The sequence below is a fragment of the Aotus nancymaae genome, unplaced genomic scaffold (assembly GCF_030222135.1).
Source record: "Aotus nancymaae isolate 86718 unplaced genomic scaffold, 86718_ANA_hifiasm-v0.15.2.pri h1tg000092l, whole genome shotgun sequence".
Taxonomy (NCBI): domain Eukaryota; kingdom Metazoa; phylum Chordata; class Mammalia; order Primates; family Aotidae; genus Aotus; species Aotus nancymaae.
This window is the reverse complement of record NW_026988507.1, coordinates 9,546,412-9,570,159: the sequence shown is the minus strand read 5'-3', so window position 1 is coordinate 9,570,159 and position 23,748 is coordinate 9,546,412. Positions and strand designations below refer to the sequence as shown.

Sequence of the window (23,748 nt, the reverse complement as noted above, 5' to 3'; positions counted from 1 at the left end):
TTTATAGAGACACTGCAAGTGACTCAATATAGATTTGTCATTAAGGAGAAATCTTTTTTGAAAGACTACAAATTCCAAAATTGAGCCTCCCTTCATTGAGGATGAGGATGGGATGGGATTTCTCCATTATGTTACTATTATCACCAGCATTTGAGCTGGAAGACAGAAAGCTTTCTGTGTGTACACATGCAAATGTGCTTGAAGTAGGAAACAGCCCCATGGAACCAGGGTGCATGCATGCATATGTATGTATGTATCTTACAACTGTCTTTCCCAATATTTTCTCCCACATGTGAAGTTCCAACATATTTAAACCTTTTTTCTCTCTTCTTATCTACCTCACAGTAGGCATCACTTCAACCCCAGGGAGGCAAGCAGGTGAGCATCGAGAAAATGCATCAAGTTTCCCTTTTATGAAATTGGTAGTTGTGCTTGAAGTTGGGAACATTTTCTACGAGCTTTGGTTATGAATTTTTGAAAGCAGGCAAATACATATAGTTCACTGTCTGCCTCATGTTATAGGAAATAAATAAATACATAAATACAGCATATTCCTTTAAGATTTGGGTCTTCATTTGACTTACTGAATCAGTATGGTCCCCTCAATCCCTTTGTATTTCAGGCACCTCTGGGGTGGCACCTGGCACAACAGTTGCTCCTGGACGTTTCACCACAGGTGAGTCCACAGTGTGGTGGGGAATCCTTTCATGGTGTTTGCCTTTGGGTGTTTCAGTGCAGAAGCACCACCATTTCATTCCATTCCCTGCCCCCTGAATCTTTTCCATTCATGTCCTTCCTCTCCCAGCAGCAACAACTTCTCCTGGAGCAAGTGGAATGGCTGGGCTTAGCACCACTTTAAGTAAGCACTGAAAATCCACTACCTCCTTCCCAGTAGACAACATTGCCTGAATCACATGTAGTATTTGTACTTCCTGTAAAGAGTCTTTTCTGAACATAGATTACCAGATAGGCAGGATATTACCTAAATGATCAAAGGCTCGACACTTGAATTCCTTTATTTTTCTTTCTTCTATTCCAAGGAGACTTCACCATGAAGCTAAGACACTGAGAATCAGTTGTGTGGTTGGAGATAAATGTTTTTTATTTCTCTCATTGATATCTAAAGGAAATAATTGAGTCATTGAAAGTTTTGTCATTAAATTTTCTGAGACAGAAATGGTGCATGGAAAACATATATGTTAAATCCTGATTCTAGAAACCTCTGAAAAGAGCTTATTGGCACATTGAGAAAACACATAGTTCCTACACCTTCATGATATGACATGTTCATTCTCATTATGGGTAGAGAATTCAGATATTGATTCCTATCACTTTCTAATTCCTCATTATGGGTAAAGAATTTAGATATTTATTCCTATCACTTTCTAATTTAGCCACTGGCAAAATTCTTGCATGTGAAAAGTCTAATATTTGAAGCAATAAATAATGATGGTAATAACAATAAGCATATCAATCATTTATGAGTTCTGACTGTATACCTTTTGAAATTATCTATATAACTTATAATTAAGAAACATTTAAATTTCAATTAAGAGCAGTATAATTTGAAAATGTTTTTTCTCCCCATTTTAACAATTAAACTTGGATATTGAAGGTTTCCATCATGTTTACAGTCTGAAGGATTTCTCTTCTGACTTAATAGTAGGTGACACGACATTTCAAATTGGGCTTATTGCTCATCTTTACATCCACGTAGCCCATCCTCTTTCTTAATACACAATTAATATTGGTTTTCTTTCCATATTTAAGAGACCACAACTTCCCTAGGTGGAATTGGTACCACTAGAACTGAAATAAAACCAGGTAAATATTTTGCAGTATTCATTATTTATCGTGGTATTTTGATAGATTTCTTAGAGGAATTTTTTTAACAATGAGTTTTTAAGTTACAGAAAATCTGTATTGATGATCCAAAGAACCACTTGAATGTGGAGTGTAGTTTTAATTTTCATTTAAAACTTTAATACTTCAGGAAAAACTGAGTTTCTTCTCGGATTTGGATTTGTAAACATGTGGGCCCAAATTTCCTGAAGGCTTTCCCTTCTCAGAGACTAACTTCAGGGTTTTGGGCCTCTGGAGAGGAGAGCTGCAGTAGCTTTGGCTCTGAAATTGTTTCCCTTTGAGAAGAGCATAGTCTGTGTATCATCATAGTATTGACTTGCATTCAGCATAGAAATCATTAGGTTGTCGTACTTTACCTCAGATATAAAAATTCAAAATTTTCTCTTTCTTCTTTCTCTTTCTTTCTCATACTTCTTCTCTCTTTTTCTTTTCATTAGGAGCCACCACTGGAGCACCAGGAAGTAAGACAGGTAGAATTTGGAAATGCCTTTTTTATGACCTTCAACACTGGCAAAAATAAATCATCAGGGCAGGCATATTATCCTTGGCCTTGCAAAGGCAGCCAGAAAACACAAAATATGCCTGTCCTCCATAGGTCCAGGAAGTGTCCTTTCCTGCTCCAAAGTCAAAGACAGGCATGTTGCTCACCACCTCCTTCTAAGGGTTACAAAAATGTTCCCATCTTTCTCTTTTTTCCCTGCCTAGGCACAGCTGGAGTGCCCTCTGCTACAACAGTCACCCCGGGGAGCTCCAACTCAGGTAAAGCACCAGGCTGGGAGGAACCACTGCTTAAAAAGGGCTCCTCAATGGGTGTCTGCCTGGGTGATCCTACCACGCTTTTCTCAGATTCTTCTAATCTTTGCCCTCACTGCTATTCTTTTTTCCTCTTTTGCAGAGACCACAACCTCTGTAGGAGAAAGTGGAATAACAAGTGCTGAAATAGTCACAGGTGAGCTCTCCTAAGGAACTAAGTGTACTTTGTAATAGCTTCTCATGTCTTGCTAGAAATATAGCAAAACTCCTTGAATTTCCCGTATCTGGCATATTAAGTACAAATTCAGCAGATGTTCAGTATTTAACATCATTAAATACAATTCTTTTTTTTTTTTTTTTTTTTTTTTTTTTTTTTGAGACGGAGTTTCGCTCTTGTTACCCAGGCTGGAGTGCAATGGCGCGATCTCGGCTCACCGCAACCTCCGCCTCCTGGGTTCAGGAATTCTCCTGCCTCAGCCTCCCGAGTAGCTGGGATTACAGGCACGCGCCACCATGCCCAGCTAATTTTTTGTATTTTAGTAGAGACGGGGTTTCACCATGTTGACCAGGATGGTCTCGATCTCTTGACCTCGTGATCCACCCGCCTCGGCCTCCCAAAGTGCTGGGATTACAGGCTTGAGCCACCGTGCCCGGCCTAAATACAATTCTTAAACTTCAAATTTTCCTCCTTCTATCTGTGCCTTGGGCCTAAAGACACTTCATCAGGTCATCATGGGACCCATTCCCTGATAGTTTTAGAGGTGACTTGAGCCTAAATCTATCTCCCTGTATCTAAACATTGAAAAGGGGCCTCAGTTGTGATTTTTGTAAACTTGCCAAGGAAACTGTATGTTCCATGGACAATATATGGATTAACTCCTTAAAATACAAACCCAGAAAAATAAATTTTTAGTATATGGATGCAAATACTTTTTTCTTCTTTGTCCTTTAAGAGCTTATTCTCATATCATGAAGGACCACAAATTGACCAACTGACCACACAAACTTTTCTTATTTCAGGTATTACTGAGGGCATCTCTGGAAAAACTCTGGAAGCTGGAGGTGCCCACACAGGTCAGGAATTCTAATAATGACCTGTTGAGCAGTCTATTCTCTGAGGGCCACAGAATGTCACATGTAGTCATTATACCTCCAATTCCTTTCTCTCTCAGCAGCCACGACTTTCTCAGGAGGCAGCCGGACCACCCGAGCAGGCCCACCAGGAGGTGAGCTTGTTAGGCTGAGGCTCGAGTCTCTCATCTATTTGAGCGGCTGCAGTGAACTATTGCAGGCTATGATGGGTTTTGAGGGAGAGGGATTTTCTCTGGGGCCATATTATGTCATATCTACCTGTGATTCTACGTATGATTCCATGACCTCAGATGGCTCAGCCAGATTGTCTACAGTATCCTGGCTTATGGAGACATTTTTTCTGATAGGAGGCTTAAGAGTCTATTGCATATATCCCAACCTTCCAGAACTTCCTGTCCTCATTTTCCCAGCTTACTTTTCCACCCACAGCTTGACACTTTCTATTATGTTTCTCATTTACTTTTACAAGATGTTTGTTTCCTCCCTCCCCTCACCAGAAAGCTTCATGAAGACAACTGATTATTAAATGCCCCAAGTTGTATCAAAGAATTCTACTTATAAAGATAAAAGTATGCTTTGTTTCCTCTGTAGGCACCTCTGTCCCACCAGAGGGATATGCTCCTAGAAGGGAAACAGGTTAGGGTGATTTAATCTCTACTCTACCCTTGTGTCATAGTGAAAGAGAAACCCAGTAGCAACACAGTCATCTCTGGTTGGCCTGGAAAACAAAGTGCCAGGAAGTTGTTCATATATATATATTTTGGATAAAGAATAAATATATTGATTCCTGTCACTCTCTAATTCCAGGTTCCAATGTGGTAGCTGCTGGCTATTATTATTTTTTTTTTTTTGAAGAGGCGACATCCAAGCAAAGGCAATTTGTGGCCAGCCCTGAGATTGCCCCCACTTCCGTTCCAGGAAAGGGCTTCCAGTCTTTAGGGCTGCCATGTTGATGCTTCCAAGCTTAACTGGGGAGACAATGCTCTATTATTCCATTTCCCTTTTTTCCAATTTCAGGTATCACTGGAGAATCTTCTAGGACAACCATTATATCTGGAAGTTCTAACACAGGTAGCCTAACAAGAAGGAAATGTGTTTTACTTAATGTCAAATGTCATGCTATGTCTTTTAGAGCTGCTATGATAAAATACCAACCCAGTATCCTCTCCCAGTATGCCAAATTCACAGACTTCACCACTCTATTTCTTCCCTCAGAGGCTACAACTTCCATTGAAGAGACTGGTACTTCTGGAACTGGATTCAAAACTGGTGAGAAGAAGCAACCCCTAAGTATTAGGTCTCTTAAGCTTTCCTTGAGACAGTTTGTGTTTTATTTAGGGATGCTGCAAGAGATTCAAAATAGTTTTGCTGGTGGAGATACATTTTTTTTTTTTTTGAAATCTAATAATTCTAGAGTGGACACTTACAGCTTTATGTCTGAGGATGGAATGGAATTTCTCCACTTGTATTACAACTGTCACTCGCATTTGAGGTGGAATTCAGAAAGTTTTCCATGAGAGTGTGTGAAATACAAAAGAGCCCCATGGACTCAGGAGGCATGCATTTATACATGTGTGCGTGCTTACACATATTCTTGCTCTTTATCTTCTCCTACATCTGATGGTTTCAGCACATTTAAAACATTTCCCTGCTCCTTTCTATCTCACAGCAGGCATCACTACAGCTCCAGGAAAGCAAGCAGGTGAGCACTGGGGGAATCCATCTAGTTTCCCTTTTATCAGACTCCAGAAGTGCTGAAGCTGAGGATGCTGACTCTATCTGCTCTAGTTGTGAAGCATTGAAAGCAGGCAGATGCATCTAGTTCACCAACTGCCATATCCTCAGGGAAAATGACTTTTACGGAAAATAAATATAGTATATTCCTTTTAGATTCAGGTCTTCCTTTGACTTACTCAGCATGGTCACCCCAATCCCTTTGTGTTTCAGGCACCTCTGGGGTGGCACCTGGCACAATAGTTGCCCCTGGAAGTTTCAGCACAGGTGAGTCCACGATTTGCCACAGAGCCATTTCTTGGCTGCTTTCTACAATAATATGTATTCCCTTTTGCTGCTTCTATGCAAAAGCAGCACCATTTCTTTTATAAATCCCAGAATTTTTTCCATTTTTTTTTTTCTGCTCTCTCAGCAGCTACAACTTCTCCTGGAGCAAGTGGAGTGACTGGCACTGGACCCACTGCAGGTAAGCCCTGATGAAGCACTTCCTGCTTCCCAGTAGACAACATCTCCTGAGTCACATCTAATGTTTGTACTTCCTGTGAAGAGTATCTTCAGAACAAGCATTATCAGATTGGCAGGATTTTACTAATAACCACATGTGACACTCAGATTCCTTTATCTTCCTTTCCTCTGCTTCAGGGATACTCCACCGTGGAGCTAAGTCACAGATAATCAGTTGAGTGATTGGAGAGAAATGTCTTTCTTTCTTTCATTGATAGATAAAGGAAGAAATACAGATAGTAAAATTTTTGTCATTAAATTTTCTGAGATAGAAATGGTGCATGAAAACCATATATAGATTCAACTCCCAGTTCTAGAAACATCTAAAAACAAGAGTTTGTTGGCACATTGAGAAAACACAGTTTCCTCACCTTCATTCTCAGCCATTTTATTTCTTATTTTGGGTGAAGAATAAAGATATTGATTCCTGTCCCTCTCTAATTCCAAGTTCCACTGTGGTAACTGCTGGCATTTTTTTTTTTAAGAGGGGACATCCAAGCAAAGGCAATTTGTGGCCAGCCCTGAGACTGCCCCCACTCCCTCTGGCAAAATTCTTGCACACAAAAATTCTGATACTTAAATCAATGAAAATGATGATAATAGTAGTGAGCATATCTCTCATCGATAAGCTCCTTACTATAAACGTTTTTATTAAGAAGTTTATATGTCTTATTCCAGTTAAGAACTACCTAAAGTCTAATTAAGAACTGTATGGGTAAAAATCGTTTTATTCCCCATTAAAAAAAAAAACTTATGTACATCACTTTTACAATTAGAAAAGTTTCTTTTCTAACTTAGTAGGTGGCAAGACAGTTTGAATTGGGTTTCTCTCTTGTAATGACATCAGCTTAGCTCATCCCGTTTCCTTAACTCTGAATTAATTTTGGTTTTCTTTCCATCTTTAAGAGACCACAGCTTTCCTAGGAGGAAGTAGCACCACCAGAGCAGAAATAAAATTAGGTGAAGATTATGGGGGTTTCATTATACTGTTGTATTTTGATAGATTTGTTAGAAGAAACCTTTTTTTAATGATATTTTTATTTTGGAATAATTTTGAAATATAGAAAGTTTGCATAGATTATGTAAAGAATCTCTTTAATGTGGAGGAGAGTTTTTCATTTCCTTTTGAAGCTATTTCAAAGGAACCAGGATTTCCTTTCAGATTTGGAACATCTTGAGCCCAAATTTCCAAAAGGCTTTTTCTTCTCTAGGACTAGCCTCAGGGTTTGAGGCCTCTAGAGAGAAGAGTTACAGTAGCTCTGGCTCTGAAAGGCTTTTTACTTTGAAAATAACTCAGTATGTATAACATTACAGTACTGACTTGTATTCCGCATAGAAATCGTTACGATGTTACATTTTAGTTGCGGGGTAAAAGTTCAAAATTTCCTTTCTTCTTTTTCTTTTTTTTTTCCTTTTCCACCACCTCCTCCTTATTCCTTCCTCTTTTCCTTTTCATTAGGAGCCACCACTGGAGCGCCAGGAAGTAAGACAGGTAAACTTGGAGAAAGCCTTTGATATGACCTTCAATCTTGGCGAAAATAATCAGAGCAGACACATTAGCCACTACATTAACCTTGGCCTTATAAAGGCACATGGTAAACATAGAAGATGCCACCTCCTGTCAGTTATAGATCCAGGAAGTATCTTTTGCTGCTCCAAGGTCCCAGGTAGACATGATGCTGGCCACATTCTTCTAAAGGTTACAAATGTGTCGCTCTGTTGATCTTTTTCTTTTCTTTCCTGCCTAGGCACAGCTGGAGTGCCCTCTGCTACAACAATTGCCCCTGGGAACTCTAACTCAGGTAAAGCACCAGGCTGGGAGGAACCACTGTTTGGAAAGGGCTCCTCAATGGGTGTCTGCCTGGGTGATCCTACCATGCTTTTCTCAGATTCTTCAAATCTTTGCCCTCACTGCTATTCTTTTCCCCTTTTTTCTCAGAGGCTACAATTTTCTCTGGAATCACTGAAGCAGTAACAGTCCCAGGTAAAAATGGGAAATTTGTGAAATATTTCTAACAATTCAAATTGATTGAAATAAATACAAAGTAATTTCCTGTGGAAATCTTTGTCCAAGCCCCCAGATTTCAGAATAATAGTGCTTTATCCAATGTTTTACATTTATAGACAGCAGAATATGCTCTCTTTTCTCTTCTACAGGATCCACGACCACTGCACCGGGGAGCCAACTGTCCAGCAGTCAAACAGGTGAGCATGGGAAAGTATGAATATCTTTCTGATATTTACCAGGATTCAAGAACAAGGAGACTTCCAATGTGAGAGCTTAGCCTTTGCTTTTTTTTTTTTCCTTCTTTTTTGGAATGAAGTATCCTTGTTGAAAGGTATATAAGGAATTCTGGAATAGGCCCTCTGAGTTAACAAAAAACATACAATGATTTTCTTCTTAGCCCTTCTGTTAATGTAAAGAAAATGACATAAGTTTCTTCCTTTTAGTGATTCCAGGTGCCAGCGGCATCATCTCTCACACAACTGTTGAACCTGGAAGTTCTGTTATAGGTAAGTGAGTATTTTCAGTGGTGGTCATCTCTTGTTTAACTTCAAGGAGGCATATGTAACCCTAAACATGCTTTCTGCTTCATTTCCTCTTCCAGAGGCCAAAGCTTCCTTAGAAGCCATCAGAGTCACTGTTGTGAAATCAGTGAGAACTAGGGGTGTCAGAGGTTAGCACAGCCATCGAGTAGTGTCATGAGTTTGCCTCGGGATCTGAAAGATTATCATATGGGGGGCACCGGTCCTTCCATCCATACCCCTGAGCTGACTTCTGAACCAGCCTTTTCCAGTGCCTTGCCTTAGGACATAAATTTCTGGAGAGGGAAGTAGGAGCAGTAATTCCCTGGACAATTAACCTAGTGGATATTATAGGTATTACCACAAAATCAGCAGGAGTCCAGATTGACCCAGAAGGTTCTGACTCAGGTGAACAGATGACTAAAATGAACTCAGAAATTGTTTGCTTTCCATTTTGAGCTTTAAATATTAAGTTGCTAAATGGTTGCCTCAGTGATTGATTACAGGTCAAAACATACTTTGAATCTTTTTTCCTACTTTCAGTCATCAGGAACCATCTCTTATGCATCAGACAATCAAGTCACTGGAAGTAAAACAGGCAAATATGTTAAAGAAATTCTTTTGTCTCACATTTGAGGGTTTTACATTATATGTGTTAAGTAAGCCTACTAGAAGATAGGCTTCATGAGAAAAAAGAAGCTGATGCCTAGTACTAAGCAGGTCAGCTGATCCCTGGTAGTAAGCTGATCCCTGGTAGTAAGCTGATCCCTAGTACTAAACTGATTCCTAGTACTAAGCTGATTCCTAGTACTAAGCTGATCCCTAGTACTAAACTGATCCCTAGTACTAAGCTGATCCCTAGTACTAAACTGATTCCTAGTACTAAACTGATCCCTGTACTAAGCTGATCCCTAGTACTAAGCCGATCCCTAGTACTAAACCGATCCCTAGTACTAAGCTGATCCCTAGTACTAAACTGATCCCTAGTACTAAGCTGATCCCTAGTACTAAGCCGATCCCTAGTACTAAACCGATCCCTAGTACTAAGCTGATCCCTAGTACTAAGCTGATCCCTAGTACTAAACTGATCCCTAGTACTAAGCTGATCCCTAGTACTAAACTGATTCCTAGTACTAAACTGATCCCTGTACTAAGCTGATCCCTAGTACTAAGCCGATCCCTAGTACTAGACCGATCCCTAGTACTAAGCCGATCCCCAGTACTAAGCCGATCCCCAGTACTAAGCTGATCCCTAGTACTAAACAGGGCTCAATAAATATTTATTGAATGAATAAAATAATCAAAATATAGGAAAGATGCGTAATTCAATCCAGGAGCAAAAAGGCCAATGGAAGAACATGCATATAGGACAGCCACATAGACAAAGCAGTCTATGTGAATGGTGCCTCCCAGAGCTGGCCAGTGCACAGTATGAGTGCTATGGCCCTGGAAATACAGATTTGTTTTATACCTAGATTGTCTCCATGCAAAAGATTCTTCGTGATGACACCATGGCCTTCTCGTTTCAGGCACTACTGGTGTGGCCTTGAGCACAACTGTTGCACCTGGAAGTTCCAGTACAGGTAGGCTAACAAGCTGAGAAGAAGCCTCCCTGTCTAGAAATGAGATGGCAAAAATGTCCTTCACATTGCTCTTCTGGTATAAGAGCATCACAGTATATTTCCCCATCCTTCTGAATCCTCATTCTTTACTCGTTGCTTCTCTTTTTCTTCCAGAAGCCACAACTTCCACGGGAGCCGGTAGAACCACTGTAGTGGGATGGAAAACAGGTGAGAATTAATGGTGTGTATGGTGTGTGTGTGTGTGTGTGTTTGTATGTGTGCATGCATGCATGACTTTTGAGTGATAATTACAATTATACTTTGCTTCTTAAAGGAGGTTTAGATCTGTCATGTTTTGGAACTCAGATGTTATAAGTTTATTGAATCCAGTTGAATGCCTTTACACAAATATTATTTTCATTTCTTGTTGTTAGAAGCTACCAGTGGCACATCTGAGAGACAAAACCCTGGAAGTGAAATAGGTAAGCATGAAAGAGACCCAGACACCTCTGACATTTAACTCTAAGGAGGCAAATAAGGCTGGACTATGAACTAATGTGTTTACTGTGACTCTGAATTTAAAAATGGAGGACACACTTCATCATGACAGGATAGCACGAGAAAGGTCTTTTGCTGCTTTCAAGTCATAGACAGTTATTGTTGGCCATGTTCTTCTTGGGATGGTTAATGCATCACCATTTGGGTTCTCTCTTTCTCTCTCCCTGCTTCAGGCACCACTGGTATAGTCTCTGGCACAACAGTTGCATCTGGAAGTTCCAGTACAGGTAACCTAATAGGAATATAAGGGGCTTCAGTCAGGAATATGACTGAGCCCCTCCCGCTAAACATACACACTCCTTACCATACCCTGGGAACACCACCAGATTTTCTCAGTTATAGGATTCTTCTGAATTTAATATTTTTCTCCTTTTACTTAGAGGCCACAACTTCTTTGGGCAATGGTGGAACTACTGAGGCTGGAAGTAAAATAGGTGGGCACTAGCAATCAAATAATTATTTTTTCTTTTCATCTTAAATTAAATCAAATTGGCTATAATGAACTTAGTGGACATTTTACTCAGTCACTAAGTACAAATTACCAGGAAATTAACAGTTTACTCCCTGTGAATTTTCCTTTACTTAAAACTTGCAAATTAATGACATAATGCGACCATGCATGGTGTATCACTTAAAGCAAAAACATTCCTGATATAAACCTTTTGGTTCACTTGAGAAACCTATTTTTTTAAAAACCAAATCCTAATTTTAGATAAAAGGGAATTCACAAATTGATTCTCTCCTTTTGTGATTTCAGTTACCACTGGGATAACTACTGGCACAACCATTGTACCTGGGAGTTCCAACACAAGTAAGTCATGAAAGAGTTGGAGAAACCTGCCTACGTGAACTTCTGGGGACCTGATGGCTCCCATAGAGATATTATATAAAGTAATACTGTTACACATTTTTCCAAATGTCTGCATTCTATAGTACTTTCTCTTATTTCTTGTCAGAGGCTACGGCTTCTACAGATGTTGGAGCTACCACTGGAGTTGGAATAGCAACTGGTGAGTGGTTTGCTTTGGGTTCTCAACAATTCTTTGCTTGAGTTTGTGGTAGTGATGAATGAATGGAAAGATGGGCTGAAATAGGATTTTGTATTTCATTTGAACAGATGCTATGTCAGGTAAATCAAGCTTGGGCCCTTGCTCTTCAGACTGATTTTTTCCATACACTACCCTTTTATTTTTTTTTCAATTGTTTCAACTTTTATTTTAGATTTGGGGAGTACTTGTGTAGGTTTGTTACGTGTCCTGAGTATATTGCATGATGCTTAGGTTTGGAGTATGAATGATCCTGTCACCCAGGAACTGAGCAGAGTACCCAGTAGTCAATTTTGCAACCCCTCCCCTCTCCTTCTTCCCCTTTTTAGTAGTCCCCAGTGTCTACTGTTGCCATCCTTATGTCCATGAGTATCCAATGTTTAACTCCTACTTATAAGTAAGAACATTCAGTATTTGTTTTTCTGTTCCTGCATTAATTCACTTAGGATAATGGCCTCCAGCCACATCTGTGTTGCTGCAAATAACATAATTTTGTTCTCTCTTATGGTTGCATAATATTCCATGGTGTGTATATACTACATTTTTAAAATCCAGTTCATCATTGATGGGCACCTAGGTCGATTCCGTGTCTTTGCTACTATGAATAATGCTGTGATGAAAATTCAAGTGCATGTGTCTTTTCGGTAGAACAATTTGTTTTCTTTTGGATAGATACCCACTAATGAGATTGCTGGGTCAACTGGTAGTTCTGTTTTAAGTTCTTTGAGAAACCTCTGGACTGCTTTCCATGGTGGCTGGATTAATTTCATTCACATCAACAATGAATAAGCATTCCCTTTTCTCTGCAGCCTTACCAGCACCTGTTGTTTTTTTTATTTTTTCCTAATAGCCAGTCTGACTTGTGTGATGTGGTATTTCATTTTGGTTTTCATTTGCACTTCTTTAATGATTAGTAATATTAAGCATTTTTTCATATGCTTGTTGGTGATGTGTATGCTTTCTTATGAAAATGTTTGTGTCCTTTGCCCACTTTTTAAAAGGGTTTTTTTTTTTTTGCTAGTTAATTTGTTTATATTCCTTATAGGTTCTGGGTATTACGCCTTTGCCAGATGCATAGTTTGCAAGTATTTTCTCCCATTCTGTAGGTTGTCTGTTTACCCTGTTGATAGTTTCTTTTGCTGTGCAGAAGCTCTTTAGTTGCATTAGGTCCCATTTGTCAATTTTGTTTTGTTGCAATTTGGCATCTTTGTTATAAAATCTTTGCCAGGGCCTATATCCAAAATGGTATTTCCTACATTATATTCCAGGGTTTTCATAGTTTTAGGTTTAAAATTAAAGCCTTTATTCTATCTTGAGTTGATTTTTGTATATGGTGTAAGGAAAGGTCCAGCTTCAATCTCCTGCATATGGCTAGCCAGTTATGCCAGCACTAATTATTGACTAGGGAGTCATTTCCTCATTGCTTGTTTTTATTGACTTAGTCATTTAGAGAAGGGGTGCCAGAAGTGAAAAATGTGTAGAGTTAAGTGTGAGAAAAGCTCTCATCACTTACAGAAAGGGCACCCAGAAGTGAAAAATGTATCAGGGCTATAGGAGAATCTTCTGTGAACAAGGGATTGCTACCATAGGAAGTTCTTAGTGTTTCCATGGCGGGGGCGTGAGCTAGCATTAGTGGATGTGTTAGTATATTCCAAGTGCTTTGAGACTCTTGTTCCACGTGGAGGTGTCTTAAGCAAATGCTCCTCTGAGACCAGAAAATGTTTATTGTTCTTCCCTTGTTCATTTTAGTTTCTTCCAAGGGAGCATCTGACACAACCACTGCTCCTGGACCTCCTACCACAGGTAAGTGCAATAGTAATAAATGAATTTTTCTTGGTGGCACCTCAGAAAACAGGATAGTTTATCTGCAGTTCTCACAGGAGTAGAGTAGAATGGTGGTTACTGGGGTTGGGGTCGTTGTATACGTGGGGCTGAGTATGGTGGGGAGATGTTAGTGAAAGGTTACAACATTTCAGTTAGACAGGAGGAGTAAGTTCAAGAGATCTATTGTACAACATCATGACTACAGTTAATATATTCTTGAAAAATGCTAAGAGGGTGGCATAACGTAATTCTTCAGAACATCTTGTACAAAATACATAGTTTCATCTGTCCATCTAAAACATGCAGAATAAAAATTGTTTTTAAATGAAGTTAAGCTCTAGCTTCTCCAGTCCCCTGTAGTCACCACTTTTGTTCCTTTTTGAGCAGTCACAGCTTCTATAGGAGTAAAAGAAACCTCTGGAACTGGAGTGCAAACAGGTGAGTGATCGGTGTGGCTTTGATTATATATAAGAAGTGGAGTTAGGAGGAGAGGGGTAGGAGAGAAGTGAAAGACAGAGGCCAGGATGATAGCATTCAACTTCCTCTTGGAATACAACCTTGAAATTCCACAAGAGATACCCTTTTTTATCCCCTCTGTGAGTTTTTGGTTTAGGCTTTCACTGGGGCTCCCCTCCTAAAAACTTCTTCGTGCAGATGGAAAATTCTGAGCAGAGAATTATGAAGGGTGCTTGTCGTAAAATGTCTTAAATTTCCTTTTGCAATGCTCCACCTTGGTTGCAGCTGGAGTCACAAGACCACAAGTATCCCAGCCAGGTAAAATGAAATGATCCAATTGAACTGGAATACACTGTCTGTTCCACACAAAGCTGTTCTCGAATATGAATTTGTGCCATCATTTGGGCATGTACATAAACACAGACTTGATATGTGTGTGTTATTCTAATTTTAAAAATCACGATACCATCCTTTTATTTCCTCTCAGAAACCACTTTCGTAACAACCAAAGAACAGGAAACTGAAAACAAAACAGGTCAGTACAGGAAGAGCCCTCATTTCTTTGTTACTATTTCAACTAATATTTCTTTAGTACTTTATATGTGATAAACTGTCTAGCAGACATTAAAAGCAAAACGTCAGTAAGATGCAGCACTTGCCATTTTTTATTTTGTGTGTGTGGGATGAAGAAATTCTTTTGGGCACAGATAGCATATATTTAGTGATACTCAAAAATACGCACAAAAAAATGTGGTCCCGGGGGTGGGGTGAGAGTAGAGTGTTAATTTCTGCTTACTAATTGGTAGTGTGGAGTAAAGGCATCAGAAATGAGATGATTGAGTTTAAAGTTGGCATGGATGGGAAGGGTATTCCTGCCAAACAGCCCTTGGAAAGAAAGATATGAGACCTCATGGGTGAGTTCAGGAATCAAGCAGATGTTGGCAATGACTGAATGAGATTTGGGGAGAAAATGAGATTGGAAACTAAGTAGAGGAAAGTTCATAAAGAACCAAACTTAACCAAGGCTTTATCCTTATGGGATGCCCTTAAGGATTTGATCAAGAGACTGACATGATCGGATAGTTGAGAAATTACTTGGATACCAATGTATTGATTAGGAGACTGTTCTCTATGGTTCCTCTTAGAAATATCTTCAATGAACTCTTGCAATACTGGTCAGGGAATATTTTCTCCTGTATTTATTGCTAATTGATCTTTTTTATCTCCTATTACTAGTTTCTGCTAATTTGCAAAGCATTCATAATTAGGAACTGGCTTAGCCTCTCAATGTAAAGAGTTAGAGACATTTGATCCCCCAAATTTCTGTATTTTAATTCATTTTGTAATCTATATTTTGGGCTTATTAGTTGTCACTTTACCTAAACTTGTAGAAATTTTAAGTTCTTTTCAAATATTCTGTTGCTCCTAGGTCAGCCTTTTTCTTGGTAGTTTTTAAAAACAGAGTCTTGCTCTGTTGCCCAGGCTAGAGTGTGCAGTGACACGATCTCGGCTCACTGTAAGCTCTGCCTCTTGGGTTCCAGAGATTCTCCTGCTTCAGCCTCCCTCATAGCTGGGACTACAGGCAAGCACCACCATGCTGCCTAATTTTTGTATTTTTTATATAGATGGGGTTTCACCATGTTGGCCAAGCTGATCTCGAACTCCTGGCCTCAAATGATCTGCCCTCCTCAGCCTCCCAAAGTATTGCGATTACAGGCGTGAGCCACTGTGCCTGGCCAGGTTGCATAAAATATCAATTTTGTGTTTAGAAGTTTTGGAATAAAACTTAAAATTCATGAGTGAATTGTTGAATTGACCAAAATATGTGATGTGTAAAGGCTAAAAAAGATATATTACCAATTTAAAGCATTTGTTGGGGTAGAAGATAGAGCAAAATTGAAGTATTTCAAGAAGATAAGGAGAATAAAAGTTATTAAATGACTAAAACTGGGTAATTAATAATACTCATTTTATCCTGTATCAGAATTATCTTTTTTCCTTTTTAACCTCTTTTATTGTTCCATTCATTAGAACTGCCTTCCAAAGCATTTTTGAAGAGTTTACCTTGATGTTTTCTTCTTTTGATTCTTTTCTCTCATTAAAATTTGAGGTCCAAAGGCAACACTCTGTACAGTGGAATTTCAAATGCAATGAGGAGCAGGATGGGGAGATAGATGGGAACATATCTATTTGTAAGACTGGCTATGTAGACAATTATTTTCAGCAATAGAATAATGAATTCAATAACTATACTTACCCAGTACTATTTCAGTAACTTCAGAGACTAATTTAAGGTTCCTGTTTTTACACAGAATGTCTAATATCACTTCCACCAGCTTCAGGTAAGAATACCATGACTTCAGAATCATTCTGCATTAATGGTTTCTCTTGTAAATCCAATTTCAGAGGTCACGCTTGTAAAAGTCACTAGTCATGGAAATGTCATAAAATAGGAAAACTTGTATTGGATTAACTTAGCTTTTATTTGACAAATAAATAGTGAGTAATAGTTCATTTCCTCATTCACAAACCAACGAAGCCCAACCAAACAAATATACCTTGTTATTTAGATCAAACAAGGTTTACCTACTAAAGGTTTCATATAATTATGATACCTTGACCAAAATATTGTCACTTGATAGTGAGCATTTTTTAAAACTAGGTAATTCCAGCTTGAAGGATGAACTGTAGTAGAGAAAAAATCAGTTTAGCTAGACTTAAGTAATTTTGGAGAACTTTAAGTCCCTACCATTCTCAAGACAATGTGATAGGCTTTGCAGTAAGTAAAAAAGAAATACTAAAAAATAATTTTCTGACCTTAGTACCTAGTAGGAGAAAGAAGGTCTTCAAAGAAATAGAAAACATTTTTATCAGGCAGAAAATAAATTTCCACGTAAAAACATAAACTATGTATTATATAGAGAATGCGTATCATATGTCACTTATATATTTTAAGGTATAATCAGAAATGTCTTTACAGTATTGGAATTTGAGAACACTATATAGCCTAGTACAGGGCATGTAAATGAGAGAAGTGAGACAAAGTTGAGAAAGTGAGTTTGAGTCACAATATGAGAGATCTTGAAAGCTAGAATGCTAGAAAAAAGTGTTTGTTTTATACAACTTAAGGGGCTATCAAAGTAATAATGAGGTAAGAATTAGGCTTTAGAAAAACTGCATTACCTGATTGGATCAGAATGAGATCTGAGTCAGAGTAACCCCTTAAAAAAAGCTAGTAGATTATGCTAGATCGAAAATTTAATAAGATCTTAAAGTGGGATTGTAGCAAGTAGAATAAGGAAAGAAAGAAATGAGTGTGAGAGTGAAGGTACAGGATTTGGCAGTAGATTTGATGCCAGTGATAAAAGAAAGAAATCAGATAGCGCCTAGATTTTAAGGTTGAATGATTTAAAGTATAGCTCTATCCTTAGCAGAAGGAAACCAGTCTAGAAGACAAGCTAGTTTTGAGGGAAAGATGATACAATCTGTTGTGTGCACATTGAGTTTCAGGTTTCTATAAGTCTGCCTGGATTCTGTCTATAGCTATAGAGAGAACTGGTTCCAAAGCTATCAGAGAGGTCTGGACTGGAGCTGGACGGTTTAGAGACATTCATTTGATATTACCGTGCACATTGTGGAGATAGAGGAAAGAATTAGAGGCAAAATGAGAGGGAATAAGACAAATTGACAGAAAAGACAAAAATTTCAGAATATTAAATCTGAAGAAAGGAGAACACTTTTCAAGAAGGTAAGAATTAACAGTGTCAACTATGGCAGAGAACTTAAACTAAGAAAGGGCCCTTGGGTCTGGTAATTACGAAGTCATGGTGACTTGTAGGGTTGAAAAAGCAGAAGTCAGACTTCAAAAGTCAGACTAGTAAGTCAATTAGTAGCCATAAGATTTATTGACCACTGCCAGGAGAAATTAAGAATTATCCTTTGCTGAGGATTGTAAACATAGGATATGCCTGTTGGGAACAGTTTGCTTGAAGCAGGTGGTTGTGGTTTTATTCACCTTAAGGCACCATAAAATCCTCTGTAATTCTGCGACTCTGACATCCTAATGCCAATTACAGTATTGGCCACCTGGTGGTTATCTATAAATAACAGATGGTTATATTTTGCCAAATTTAATTACCATTTATCATTTGTGTTAACAGTTTGTCATGGTCCACTGGGAGAAGAGAAATCTGTAAGTACAGAGTTTGGCTCTACTTTAATTCAAATTTGTTCTCATTCCTGTATTTGAATAGAAGTCTAAACGTGGTTTGTATATGTAGCCTGGAGACACATGGACTGCCAATTGCCACAGATGTACTTGTACTGATGCAAAGACTATAGACTGTAAACCTGAGGAGTGTCCCTCTCCACCCACGTGCAAAACTGGCGAGAAGCTTGTGAAGTTCAAATCCAATGACACCTGCTGTGAGATTGGATACTGTGGTGTGTATTCATAATGCATTATTTTAATTGACTATGTTCATTGTCTATTCATATATTCAAGAGATACTTTTTGAGTTACCAATTTTGTCAAAGATAATGCTAGGCAGGTGTAATAAATAAAACAGAATTAGTATAATATTTGCATTCTTAAAACTTACCATCTTCAGAATGGGGGACACCCAGAATTAACAGTTATGAATACAATCAGTAGATTGAAGAAGGACTATGATATTATGGGGAGAGACATTATAGTTGGTTGCTGTGTATGATCTCATCTACAATTTCTGTTTTATAAATAGAAATTATAGTATTTTAGAATAAAACAATGTCTTTATTTTTCAGAACCAATAACATGTTTATTTAACAAAACTGATTATGAGGTAAGGGCTTTTCTTCATTAAAATATTTTTGTTAATTATATGAATAAATTGAATGCTGGGCTACATCAAGAGACTTTCAGCTTATTATATATATATATATTTATATGTTATATACACATATATATAAAATGTTATTTATTATATATTTATAAATATAAATATATATATTTATATATAAATTTATGTATAATATAAATATGTTTTTATATTATATATAAATTTATATATGTATATAAATATAAATAATAGATATAATTAATATATTTTATATAATATAAATAATATATAATATAAATATAATATAAATTTATATATATGTATATATATTTAACCCTGCTAACAATGGATTAGAATCCATTCATTTTTTTCCCCACACTCACTTCCAAAGGAACATCAAATGTAATACTCACCATGACTCTTCAAAGGAGGAAAACAGAGTGTTTGATTATTAACTACTCAGCAGTAGAGCTTCTGAACAAAATTTCCCATGGGCCTTGCCAGATGGAGAAGACATACTTTGTAACATTCAAATCAATGAACAGAGTCAAACTGTAATTATAACCAGAAAGATCAGATGGTCAAGCTGTCAGAGATCAAATAGAAAACCCAAAGGGCTAGAACCCAATTATGCATCTACAGCAACACGATATATTCAAGGCTGGATTTTGACAACTAATTTGACATTTTGGTCAGTAATTTAACTTTTTAGAAAAAAATGTATAAGGAAGCCATAAAAATCAGATGATTCTCAAATTGATATTAACACACTTGAAATGGCAATACTAAACATTAAAAAATCTGAAATGAAATATATGTGATATATTAGGAAGTAGATAAAACAGCTGATGAGAGTTTTACTTTGATAACCCATTTATCACACTCGAATTTCCACCTGGACTTCTTAATTTTTAGTTTCCAAAGTTGATCTGACTTGAGCCTGTGATTGTTTTTAAATACAAAATAGGATGATATTTAAGGAACAAAAGGGAGGTTTTGTCTCATCATTTGTAGTAGTAAAATTCCAATTTATTAGGAAGTTCATCTTGTCTGAGGCCATGAAATAAATGCACTTTCTCAAACTGCTGTTTGAATATTGAACATAAGATAATTATAAAGTAATACCAGAGAGCTTTAAAACTATAGGAATACAGGCCAAGATAGAAATAAGACATCTTGTGAGACTTGTTTGTTTTAACCTGATAAGCCTATTTTGTGCCATTTTTTCCCCCACTTAGATCTCTTGTTTCCCCTTAAGCTTAGAGCATAACAATTGATTAACTGCTTGATCACTATAAAGGAACCTTTCTTGAAAATAGACTACCTGTTGGTAAATCTTAATTTGAGGATTGAGAATCTTGACACATTCTGTGGTCTCAATGAACAAATTCGGTTTATTCATGGAAGTGGAAGACTTTCAAACCATCTTTTCTTTACTACTAACCTAATGACTGAAAGTGCCTCTGGAAAATCACTAAACATGAATTTGAATTTTTTAGCCGATATACTTGCCAACCTCAAAAAGAAATCAAGGTAAATAATTACTTTGTTTTCTTCCCCCTCTTTTCCTCCTAGATTGGTGCTTCATTTGATGACCCCAGCAACCCCTGTGTTTCCTACTCCTGCAAAGACACTGGCTTTGCTGCAGTAGTCCAGGACTGCCCAAAGCAGACCTGGTGTGCAGAAGTAAGTCATCTTCACTAATGAACACCAAGATTCAGTTCTCACATTAAACACAAACCCAACCTGTCTTCTGTTTTATTTCGAAACGTTTGTCTGGCTAAAAGACATAAATATCTTGTAGATTGTATAGCTTTTTAAACAAATTCATTATATCCAGAGCCCAGATGATTCCAGATATGTTCACCTTTCATTTTTAAGTATATATATTTTTTCATATCAAGACAGGCTCTCATGTTTTGCAGGCTTTATAAAACTTAATTTAGTGCTAGTCTAGAAGGAGTAAGTTATTATAGAAAGCATTTTGCTATTTCCAAACTAAAAAACCCACTAACTTTTAAAAATAGCCCAAATCATTGTCTGTAAATATACCCAATCTCTATATAATCACGTCTAGGTTCTTTAGATCTTTCTTTGTGTCACAGTTTTCTTCATTTCTATGCCCCCAAATATTACTAGGTTTTATATTAATGATTAAGTTTCAATTATTAAGGGAGGTTTAAGTTATTTTCCTTTATGAAGATATAATTGATAATATGGTTTAAAGTTTTATTTTAGAGCTCTAATACTGGATTTCAGTATGTATCATGCTTTTACTTTGTTATAATTTTAAACCTATCAATCAGTTTCTCAAAGGTGCAGGTACTAATTGTGAGTTTCTATTGTCTCATAGTACTATCGTTGTTAAAGTATTTTTCAGTAAATGAGAAATAATTTATTATTGAATGTTATCTTTAACAGGAATTTAGTTTAAAGCTTATTTTTCCTTTCCCCATTGTTGAAAAATGGTGGTCTCATTTTTATTACTAAGCTGATCTCTCTCCTTTCCTGCCCTTGCTTACTAGATCTGGGCTAAGATTTTCCATCTGTTCCATTTTCTCTTTGTGATGCATTTTAACAAATTAAGAAATATTATATCATTTGCAGAAAAATTTGGAACAAGTTTTCCAGTCGTTTCTTCTTTTTTCTTACCCCCTACAGGAAGACAGAATCTATGATTCAAAAAAATGTTGCTATACATGTGAGTAAAGTTAAGTTCTGCATAGAGAGGAAATGTAAGCTGTTGACAAAAGTTTAATTTCTTTAAAACAAAATGGCAGATCATTAAGAGAAAGTATCTTGTATTTTTAACACAACAGGTAATCTAGCCTATATGTATAAACTTCCATTTGATATGTGTACATAATATCTTACGATTATGGATTCATGTTGATTGCAACCTTCTCAGTAAAAACCAGTGATGTTTACAAGGGAATAAATGTAATTTTCATGGAAAAATTAGCTTGTTCTTTTGACATCAGCAACTTGTATTGTAAACTAGTGTATTAGATCATAAGGATAATCAGTGATGAGAAAATGGATGTCAAAAATAATTCATCCACCCGTTTTTTTTTTTTTTTTTTTGAGACGGAGTTTCGCTCTTGTTACCCAGACTGGAGTGCAATGGCGCAATCTTGGCTCACCGCAACCTCCCGCCTCCTGGGTTCAGACAATTCTCCTGCCTCAGCCTCCTGAGGAGCTGGGATTACAGGCATGCACCATCATGCCCAGCTAATTTGTTGTATTTTTAGTAGAGACGGGGTTTCACCATGTTGATCAGGATGGTCTCGATCTCTTGACCTCGTGATCCACCCGCCTCGGCCTCCCAAAGTGCTGGGATTACAGGCGTGAGCCACCGCGCCCGGCCCATCCACCCCTGTTTTTGATGGAAGCCATAAATAATCCACCCGGCCCTTTCTTGCCCTCTCTCCCTTTCTCTTTTCCCCTCAACCCCTTCACATGTGATAGTGAGATAGTGATAACAGGAACAAGATACCAGTAATCTGAGTATTAACCAGCTACCTTGTAAATGAGTGCTGAGGTAGTTCATCTCCTCAATAATGTTGTGAAGTAGTTGCTGTTATTCATAGGTTAAGAAAATGGAGGGTTAGCTATTGTTAAACCTCATTTCTGACTCTCTTTTCCATTTGGTTTTAGGTAAGAATAATTGCAGATCTTCCCCTGTAAATGTGACCGTTATCTACAGTGGTTGCAAGAAAAGAGTTCAGATGGCAAAATGCACAGGGGAATGTGAAAAGACTGTCAAGTGAGTTCTTTGAACGAGTATCGTGTTAACTTTGTAACCTTGTGGAGGAAAGGAATCTTTTAAAACATTACACAGAAAAACTTTTATGTGAGAGCAATACTGTTTTGTTATCAGGACCTAATGAAAGAAGAATCTAAGATATTAAGACCCAAGAATTAAAATATTCACTTAAAATAGTGATGAGTCATTCTGAAGTAGTCTTCTAAATATGCCAACCATGATACATTTGTAGCAAATGTACTCATCTTCATACAGCGACTACAAAAATATTTAAGCCAGGAAGTGAATTTCTTGAATTAAACTTGAAATTTAGATAGTATGCTTTTAAGTACAGTTTTATGTATAGATTAATGTAGAGATAATCTCGTATTAAGTTGTATATTTAAAATTTTACTTAGTTTTCTTTTTCACCATAATGCTGCAATTATGAGATCATAATTTCCTTTCAGATTTCTTATTTCTCTTGATCTTACAAACCAAATATCACTGAGCACCATCAGAAGTTTACAGTGACGGGAGAATGCAAGGTCTGGGAAAAGAATACATTGGTTAGAAGGCTTGCTAAGTCACTTAGACAATTACAGTTTAAGCACTGATGTCAATTTATTTTTTAAGTTCTAAAAATGTTTATCACCCTATTTTCCTTTTAGGTACAATTATGATATCTTACTCTTGGAACATTCATGCCTTTGCTGCCGAGAAGAAAACTATGAACTCCGAGACGTTGTTCTTGACTGTCCTGATGGCAGTACAATCCCTTACCAATACAGGCACATCACTACCTGCTCTTGTTTAGACATATGCCAACCAACTACGACCTTCACGTACAGTTAATGCTGACATCACCTTCCCAGTTTTAACAGGCCTGGTATTTATTTTATAACTGAACAAAAATAATCATTTAAAGAGTGAGAATAACTAAACGTTTGTATCTTGCTCAAAACAATGGGTTCTCATTATGAGGAATTTTGTTCTCTTGTTGACTAGATCTGAAAAATAAACACAACTTTACAAGCAATTTGGGAGCAAGGGTATTCATTTTACAGCAATAAGAATTCTGCAAGTCTAGCAGAAACTGGATCATATCATGACCTTCAATATATTTTCCCTTTATCCTTCAGCTTCTGATGCCATTCTCCTGTTTCATTCCCTTAACTTATTGAAAATGTAGACTTTGTTTTCTTTTCTCACTTCCTATGCCAGTTGCCTCACTCCTTCCATCCTACTACCACTCCTCCCGCCAG

General features: G+C 37.4%; 1 protein-coding gene across 1 annotated transcript in view; it reads left to right on the top strand.

The window, feature by feature from the left end:
* Positions 1 to 23,516, top strand: part of MUC19 (mucin 19, oligomeric) — a 158,577-nt gene extending 135,061 nt beyond the window's left edge. The window contains exons 130-168 of the mRNA XM_064369823.1: positions 346 to 378; positions 623 to 676; positions 806 to 859; positions 1,771 to 1,824; positions 2,301 to 2,333; positions 2,569 to 2,622; positions 2,759 to 2,812; positions 3,637 to 3,690; positions 3,789 to 3,842; positions 4,726 to 4,779; positions 4,924 to 4,977; positions 5,378 to 5,410; positions 5,656 to 5,709; positions 5,855 to 5,908; positions 6,853 to 6,906; positions 7,406 to 7,438; positions 7,695 to 7,748; positions 7,886 to 7,938; positions 8,103 to 8,151; positions 8,398 to 8,460; positions 10,002 to 10,055; positions 10,209 to 10,262; positions 10,469 to 10,516; positions 10,766 to 10,819; positions 10,973 to 11,026; positions 11,350 to 11,403; positions 11,549 to 11,602; positions 13,388 to 13,441; positions 13,847 to 13,900; positions 14,204 to 14,236; positions 14,406 to 14,453; positions 16,231 to 16,260; positions 18,079 to 18,110; positions 18,199 to 18,361; positions 18,704 to 18,741; positions 20,314 to 20,424; positions 21,400 to 21,439; positions 22,396 to 22,504; positions 23,155 to 23,516. Coding sequence (XP_064225893.1) covers positions 346 to 378; positions 623 to 676; positions 806 to 859; positions 1,771 to 1,824; positions 2,301 to 2,333; positions 2,569 to 2,622; positions 2,759 to 2,812; positions 3,637 to 3,690; positions 3,789 to 3,842; positions 4,726 to 4,779; positions 4,924 to 4,977; positions 5,378 to 5,410; positions 5,656 to 5,709; positions 5,855 to 5,908; positions 6,853 to 6,906; positions 7,406 to 7,438; positions 7,695 to 7,748; positions 7,886 to 7,938; positions 8,103 to 8,151; positions 8,398 to 8,460; positions 10,002 to 10,055; positions 10,209 to 10,262; positions 10,469 to 10,516; positions 10,766 to 10,819; positions 10,973 to 11,026; positions 11,350 to 11,403; positions 11,549 to 11,602; positions 13,388 to 13,441; positions 13,847 to 13,900; positions 14,204 to 14,236; positions 14,406 to 14,453; positions 16,231 to 16,260; positions 18,079 to 18,110; positions 18,199 to 18,361; positions 18,704 to 18,741; positions 20,314 to 20,424; positions 21,400 to 21,439; positions 22,396 to 22,504; positions 23,155 to 23,338 — 2,267 coding nt within the window. The 3' untranslated portion in view covers positions 23,339 to 23,516. The remainder of the gene's footprint in view (positions 1 to 345; positions 379 to 622; positions 677 to 805; positions 860 to 1,770; positions 1,825 to 2,300; positions 2,334 to 2,568; positions 2,623 to 2,758; positions 2,813 to 3,636; positions 3,691 to 3,788; positions 3,843 to 4,725; positions 4,780 to 4,923; positions 4,978 to 5,377; positions 5,411 to 5,655; positions 5,710 to 5,854; positions 5,909 to 6,852; positions 6,907 to 7,405; positions 7,439 to 7,694; positions 7,749 to 7,885; positions 7,939 to 8,102; positions 8,152 to 8,397; positions 8,461 to 10,001; positions 10,056 to 10,208; positions 10,263 to 10,468; positions 10,517 to 10,765; positions 10,820 to 10,972; positions 11,027 to 11,349; positions 11,404 to 11,548; positions 11,603 to 13,387; positions 13,442 to 13,846; positions 13,901 to 14,203; positions 14,237 to 14,405; positions 14,454 to 16,230; positions 16,261 to 18,078; positions 18,111 to 18,198; positions 18,362 to 18,703; positions 18,742 to 20,313; positions 20,425 to 21,399; positions 21,440 to 22,395; positions 22,505 to 23,154) is intronic.
* Positions 23,517 to 23,748: the final 232 nt, after the last annotated feature.